This window comes from Muntiacus reevesi, chromosome 2 (genome assembly GCF_963930625.1).
Source record: "Muntiacus reevesi chromosome 2, mMunRee1.1, whole genome shotgun sequence".
In the NCBI taxonomy this organism is placed as follows: domain Eukaryota; kingdom Metazoa; phylum Chordata; class Mammalia; order Artiodactyla; family Cervidae; genus Muntiacus; species Muntiacus reevesi.
In genome coordinates this window covers 88,256,989-88,264,942 of record NC_089250.1, presented here as the reverse complement: position 1 = coordinate 88,264,942, position 7,954 = coordinate 88,256,989, and the positions used below count along the sequence as shown (strand labels likewise).

General features: G+C 39.4%; 1 protein-coding gene across 1 annotated transcript; it reads left to right on the top strand.

Moving 5' to 3' along the window:
• Positions 1–969: 969 nt before the first annotated feature.
• Positions 970–5,803, top strand: MAP10 (microtubule associated protein 10). The gene has a single exon (XM_065919844.1). The coding sequence runs from the start codon at positions 980–982 to the stop codon at positions 3,710–3,712; it is 2,733 nt and encodes a 910-aa protein (XP_065775916.1). The 5' UTR covers positions 970–979; the 3' UTR covers positions 3,713–5,803.
• The last annotated feature ends 2,151 nt before the right edge of the window (positions 5,804–7,954 follow it).

The following is a 7,954-nucleotide window of genomic DNA, read 5'->3' as shown; positions in this document are numbered from 1 at the left end:
GATCTAATGCCAGGAAAGACTGAAGGCAGGAGAAGGGGACGACAGAGAATGAGAAGGTTGGATGGCATCACTGACTCAATGGACATGAGTTTGAGTAAGCTTCGAGAGTTGGTGATGGGACAGGGAAGCCTGGCGTGCTGCAGTCCATGGGGTCGCTAAGAGTCTGGACACGACTGAGTAAGGCACCTGAACTGAATGATAGTTTTGGTCCTAGTTTTTTTTAAGGAATCTCCATGCTGTTCTCCATAGTGGTTGTATCAGTTTGCATTCCCACCAACAGTATAAGAGGCTTCCCTTTTCTCCATTCTCTCCAGCATTTATCTTCTAGATTTTTTTGATGATAGTCTTTCCGACCAGTTTGAGAACATACCTCATTGTGGTTCTGATTTGCATTTCTATAATAATGGGTGCTGCCTTAGTTTTGATGTACCGAAATCATTAACATAACTCTCCTACACCTGGATGCCTCAGCTGGCGATGTGCCCACACTCACTGTGCGTGTCCCGGCGCCACCACACTGACAATGACCTCCATGCCGCTTCAGAGCCATATCCTTACCTTTTGGGTAACCAGCAGCACAGAAGGCCGGTTGTGGACAATTAGCTGACTTGCTTTAGCCTGGAGACTCGAAAGGAAGCCCTGATTTACTTTTAATATTCCTCTGATAGATTTGACAGGACTCCAAAATTGCAAGGAACTTATAGTGATAAAACGTGACTCGAACCAAAAACCATGCGCGTACTGCTCTCCCCACCCCGCCCCATTCATAGCTTCGGTATTACAAGCATTGTGTTAATACAAGTCTGGAAGCCAAAGAGGTACAGTGAAAACCGAAAATTCCCACAGCAGCCGCATCTCGGATCTGTCTGGGCGCCCTCTCAAATCTCGCGAGAGAACAGGACAGACGCCGGGTTTTCCCTGTTTCTCGCGAGAACGGAGGACTTCAGTTTTCGGCTCCCAGCGTTTCCGGGCAACAGCAATGCCGTCCGCGGTGTCTGAGCGGCTTTTCTCGCTGGAGCTACTCGTAGACTGGGTATACCTTGAAGCCCGGCTGCCGCAGCCACCCGTGGTTGCGGAGGAGGAGCAAAAGGAGGAGGGAGAGGCAGCATCGCCGCCGCTGCCCTCGCGCAGCCTGTGCCCCGCGGTGGCCTTCCGCCTGCTGGACTTCCCCACGCTGCTGGTTTACCCTCCCGCCGGGCCCGCCGCCCCCTCTCAGGAGTCTCGGCCTGGCCTGGTCAGCTTCCGTCGCGGCAAGTCCTGTCTCTTCCGCCTGCAGCCCGCCACCCTGCACCGCCTGCTCCTTCGGACCCCGCTTTACGCCTTGCTGCTGCAGCTGCCCGCCGGGCACCCAACCCCTCCCCCGCAGCTCCTGGGGTCCTGCAGCATCTCTCTGGCCGCGGCGGTCCACAAGATCTTAGGGTCCGCCGCCCCCGGCAGCTCCCAGAGTCATCGGGGAAGTTTCCCGCTGTGTAACCAAGACGGGGAGCGGATTGGGGACATTGCCCTGGGTTACCGCCTGACTGATCTGGGAAGCAGCTTGTTGGGCCATCTGGAGCGGCCAGTCGCTTCCACAGAAGGTGGAGTGGAGGGTATGGAGGTGCAGAAGTCAGTGCAGGTCAGCCCCCAAACCTGGCAGGAAAACCAGCAGCTGCAGCAGCCAGACTCAGAGCCAAGCCCAGGAGATGCTGATAAGCCTCTGGTGGATGTAAAAATCTCAAGGGCAGGGAAGGATTTGAAGGGAAGAGCTTTCCATAGCAAGGCTGACTCTGATTACACGGATTCTATGGAAAATGGCAAAACCAACTCTGTTATGTGTTCAGAGGGTAGCAGTGAGAGGAGTAGCCCCCCAAATCAGGAAGGCACAGAGGTGGAACTTGAAACTAACATAATTTGCCCTCCTCCTCTGTATTACACTCATTTGACTCAAGAAAAGACACCCCCTAAACTGGGTAAAATTACCATTGAGCCTCAAATTAAATCACCTGAGGAATGGGATGATGGTACTTTCCTGAAAAAAAATCTTGTAAATCCCCCAACACATACTAATCCTCCAGAACATACAAATTCTGCAACAGGTGAGAGTGGTCCAGTGCTTGTAAATCCTGCACGCATTCAGGATACAGGAGCAAGTAGTCAAACTACAGATCATCCTCCAACTGAACAAAATAGAATTAATACTATAAGGCAGCTGCCTTTGTTAAATGCTTTGTTGGTTGAGTTGTCCTTGTTATACAACCAACCCATGGCAAGCCCTGCTCATATACATCCTCACTTAGCCTGGTTATATAGAGCTGAGGATAAGAAGTCACCAGAATCTTCAGTGAAATCCACCTGTAAATCTGAATCTAAGAAGGATAAACTTTCTGTGGGGGAAAATGAGAAGTTGGTGAGTCTTCAGTATAAAAAGAACCAAACTGAAAACCTTAAGAAAGGTAAATATTTTGAAAAGAAAGGTGGTGCCCCCCCCAAAAGAGTTTCAAGGGGAAGACTACTTTATGGGTTAACAAACACACTTAAACTACGTTTAAAACAAAAAAATCCTAATATGTTGGTAGAACATGAAAAGAGAGAACAGTATAGAAAAATGCAAACACAAATGTTAGGTGCAAAACTCAGAATTCCATCATCCAAAGTTAAGATACTAAGTTTTGCTGAACTGTATCAGAAGCCACATGAACTGCCTAAAGATAAGTGTTTAGAATCAGATGAATCTTGCGCTGAAAATAGCAATATCTCAAAGCAAATTAGTGCAGTTGATGATGACCCTAGCACAACCAAAGAAACTAAACTGAAATGTGCAACTGAAAAGACAGCTGATTGTGATGAAAATAGAAGCAATAATGGTTTTTTGGGAGAAATTGTGAGTCCTGCAAATTCTGTCATCTCAGAAAAGTTTATTTGTACAAATATTTTGGAAGGAAAAGTGGACATGAAAGTTCAAAGTCCAGGTGTTTTCCAGCAGGTTGCAGTAGTTGACAGAATTGGAATAGATAAAGAAATAGATGACAAGCAGGTCAAAATCACTAGTGATGACATTTTAACTGCTGATATCAATGAAAACAATCCAACTACAAGTAGTTGCTCTGACAGCATCTCAGAACTAAAGTATTCAGATGACTTCACCAGCCCTTGCAGTTCTGAAGACACCAGCAGAATTTTACGAGCTCGTGATAGCAGTCCAGGGACAGAAAATCCAAAACACAGTCAACATATAAGCAAGTCCAGTGAAACAAAGTTGTCCATAAGGAAAAGCAGCAGTGAAAAGAGTTCTGTTCTTAGCCCACCTTTTTCAGCTGGATCTCCAGTACTCTCACATAAAAGATTTCCTGTTTCAAAGACTCAAGATAAAAGTTTGGAGGAAGCATCTTTCAGTGATTTCTCTTCATCACACTGGACTGAGGAAAAAGAAAACCAGAGAGACCAAAACAGTATGCATAATTTTAAAGTTCTAAAGCAGGATCGTGACATCTCTGCTAAACCTAAAACAAGAACAGTTTGCAAGTCCTCAGAAAAAAGCCAGTCACCTCGGACATCTCAAGTGAGTTCTTACCTGCCTTCTAATCTGTCGGAACTAGAACTTAATGTCCTGGATAGCAGTACTTTAGATCACTTTGAAGAAGACAGTGATGACCTTGGTTCACTAAACATTTCCAAGCAATGCAAAGATATTTGTGAATTAGTAATAAACAAACTTCCAGGATATACAGTGTAAAAATATGTGCTTTTAAATAACATTTAATTTGTTTTATAATCTGTGTGTACTATTAGTGAAGCAATTTTAATAGCTGTACATAATTTTTAGTACATAAATTAATGTGAAGAATTCTTTTTCAGAATGTAAGTGTTTCGTCATTCCTTTGGGGTTTAGGATTCTGCCACTAAATCTGACAAGACTGATCATGAGATGATCTTATAACGTAGGTAAGATTTAAGTTGTTTAACCTTGTAAAAATAAAAGTATCTTCCTAAACTGCCCCTATTAAAGTATCCTAAAGCTGACTTCATTCATACCATTGAAAACTGAAGGCTGGTTAACAAAGATACCTTCAAATTTAATGGGAATAAATCATTTAATGGATATAGAAGACTTACTGTATGAGACACAGAAAGGTACAGAAGAATTTAGGGTATAGCTACTGCAGTTATAAGTTTTATTTAGATGTGAGTTCTTTAGGGAAATCTTCCAGGAACCACACGCACTCCACGTCTCTAATAGGCGGAATCCTTTTCATATGCTGTCATAGTGCTCTGTGTACCTTTTCTTAAACCACAATCTGGGTGGCTGCTTGGTCAATGTTTATCTTGTGCTAGACCTGAGTTCTGTGATTGAAGGGACCATGTCTGTCTGAGCAGCAGTATGGTCTCAGTACCTGGCACAGTCTCTGGCATATGGCAGGGGCGCAATAAAAGCATTTGTGAACAAACAAGTGATGGCCGTACACTTAACATACCTAACGAGAGGGGTTAGAATTAAGCAGTAAAACAAGCAGAAACCTAAAAAATATCCTTCTTGGATACTGGCTATTTGACTACAGTATTTTCGTTTTGCTGAAACACCTTTTGGTGTTCTCTGAAGTATTTGGAGAAAGGAGCTAAAAAACGTGTCTTCCTATACAGTTTATTGAATAGAAATTCAGTTTATTGTCATTTCAGGTTTTTCAAGTTATTTTTAATGTATGATAGTTTGTTTCTATGAAATCTAGTGATCCTTTCTTTATAATTTCTTCCATTGTTTTTATATTTAGATCTTATTCTGTGTGCAGATATTTACATGTGTTTTCTTCTGTGTTATGTTTAAATTTTACACTTAAGTTTTAATATAGCTAGTACTTTTGGATATATGAGGTGAGGCCCTAATTTTCCTAAGTAATTAAATAATTATGTAGGTATTATCTTGACTGATCATAATAATAGAATTTAGTTAGATGGTGAGATGAAGAGACTATATTTTGAGGAGAAATATGAATAAAGAATAATGATGGGAATGAACACAATGTCACAATGTACTCATAGGACTGAGAAGACCTTATGTTATCTTGATTAGAATGGTAGAGTCACACTACAGAGTGGTAGAAGAAAAATTTGTTGAGTAAGAAAATACCAGATTGTAGGAGCTTCAAATGTCAAGCATACTCATAAAGTTCTAAGCAGTAAAATCAGTATTTTAATGTATAAGTAAGCACCAGTAAGTAGTCATGAAATTTTGAATATTTTAAATTATTGAAATAAACTTTTAGAGGTCCAGAAACTATACCAGTGAAAATTTTGGAGTATGAAATGTTTTTAATGGCTATGATCTTACTTTTTTGGTAAATAGAAAACATAGTGTTTCATTTCACAAAATCAAGCTAATTTACTGCTAAATGCTGCAGCTGGCTATTCAGATCACATCATTTTGGCCTACAAATTGTTAGCAAGTTTTCATTATCATGGAGGAAACAGAAAATATAAGCAATATTAGAATAATCAGAGAAATAATTCTTTAAAAACTGAGAGTAAATCGTTGTGTATGATGAGAATGGGTAAGGAAAATGGTGAATTCAGTATATTTAAGGTACAACAAAGACTAAAGAACTTTAAATTACAAAATTGAGTAGCTAAATAAGCTTCTCTTTGAATTACTCCATGAACACCTATTTCTAGAATTGTGGAGGTAGTGGTTTTTCCAGCTTAATTCTAATGAAATACCTGTTTCATGTATTTAGCACTTCCTGTTTGAATCCTATATTCAAATTTTACTTCATGTTTTAATTCTAAAACCTGTAAACTTAGTACTTTAAGAATGTCATAATAGATACTACTCCTGAAGCCTTAATTATCTCCTTAAATTACTTAAAATCATTGAAACATGAAATAGTTGTGTTAGGTTAAAAATGAGACAAGAAGGATCCAGCAAGTCCTGGCTCACAAACTGTCATTCTGTACAAGGATCAGATATTTTAATCCAAATTAAAACATAAATAGCCCGAAGGATGGCTATATCTCTTGGTCCAAGGACAGTTTATGACTAGGCAAATATAAATATTATGTACCTAATAGACAGATACAGATATTATTTATCTTATTTAGATGTTGCTTTGTTATGAAATTTCTTTGCCTTGCCAGCAACACACTGTGATAAAAATTGATAGGCTTTTCCTGAACTTTCAGGGTCATAAATAGGGAAGAGTGTCACTTAATTGTAAAACTGAGCTGCTGCAATCCAGCTTTTCTGAGCAGCTTAGGTATCTAAACTGCTGTGTTAGGGCTACCTCTCTGTAATATTAAGAGGCAACTGTCAACAATGACAAGTTCTTTGAACTGTTATTAAAGCAGATTCACAGAGGACTGTGCAGATGCATATGTCCAATATTTTTTTTTTCTGGAGTCATCTGCATGCTATTCATGACATTTCTAAATACAAAGAACAGTGATACTGAACTCTTAGGCACTTGTGGCTCTGTTGAGAGCCACCTGTTCACATCTTGATTAAAATAATTTTTCTGCCTGTACAAGCAGTGCATTTATTATACAGTCACATTTAGGAACAAAATTTTATTTGTTACAAACATACAGGTCAAGACTATCAATTAAAAAAAACAAGGTTTTGATTATCACATTGTATTGTTGGCAAGGCAAAAAAAATCATAACAAAGCAACATCTAAATAATACTTATATTTTATTTGTCTATTAGATACATAATATTTATATTTGCCTAGTCATAAACTGTCCTTGGACCTCGAGATATAGCTGTCCTTTGGGCTATTTGTGTTTTAATTTGGATTTAAAATATCTGGATCCTTGTACAGAATGATAGTTTATGAACCAAGACTTGCTGGATCCTTCTCATTTCTAACCTAAAACAATATGAGGGTTATTTACTTGGTCAAGGACCAAAACATTTTTAGTGTTTTTCTCCAGAGATCTAACTGTCATGCCAGGAAATATTAGACCTCAGAATGAGCTTTATTAGGTTGGAGTGCCAAGCCATAGTATTAGAAATATTTTCTTATTTTCCAAACATTTCTCATATCTCTGTTATACAAATAATATGTATATCAATTCTAGAAAAATATTAGAAAATTCAGATAAGAAAAAATTTTATGTGCTTTAAAATTTAATATTTAAAAGGAAGGTTATGGTCCTTTCCTTTCAAAAATCCCACCGAAATGAGAGAAGAGATATAAAAATAAGAGTGAGTCCCAGAGAATAAGGAAAATGCTGGTGGTGGACAAGATACTTAGAGGAACTTCCAGAAGAGACAAAGCAGATGGAATTAGGTTGCTGAAAAATGGACTAGAAATCTATTCTTCAACATAACTCAGGGAGGTGCTGCTGGAGAGATGAGAAGATGGTGTTTTCTAACAAAGCCCAGAGATAAACATCAAATTCAGTGAGCAAACCTTAAGAAGGAGCAGGTCATGGGACACAAAGGGTAGAAAACAAACGCTGAGTGTGATGGAGAAGCTGGGGCTGGGCTAAAGGTTATCTACTAGAAGAGGTGTTGGGACCAAAGAGAAAAAATATTTTTGCTTTGGATGGCAAAACATATTAGCAATGTCTTTCTCAATTTTGTTGGAAAAACCACTAATCCTAGTGGCAAATTAAAGTGTTAAAGCCCTGGTCTTTGGAGACAGGTGGGTGGTGATTACATCTTTGGTCATGCTATGTATTTTTTTGAGATTATTTCTTCATTATAAGATTAGTTTGGGGGTTGAATCAAATAACATTTATCTAGCATATATAACAGCAAATGTGCCTGGACTGTTGCTGTATTTAATAGCACAGAAAATGTACCATGTATCTGTATTCTTGCCCTTCGGGGGATATATTTTCAAAAAAACCTCAGTCAGGAAGTCAGCTCCTCCTTCCAAAGGTTAAAACAAATGTTTCCTTTGACATTGTAACTGAGTAGGAAAACCCTTGGCAACAGGAATCCATGGGAAGTTTTGGGTTGGGCTTTAATAAGAATGT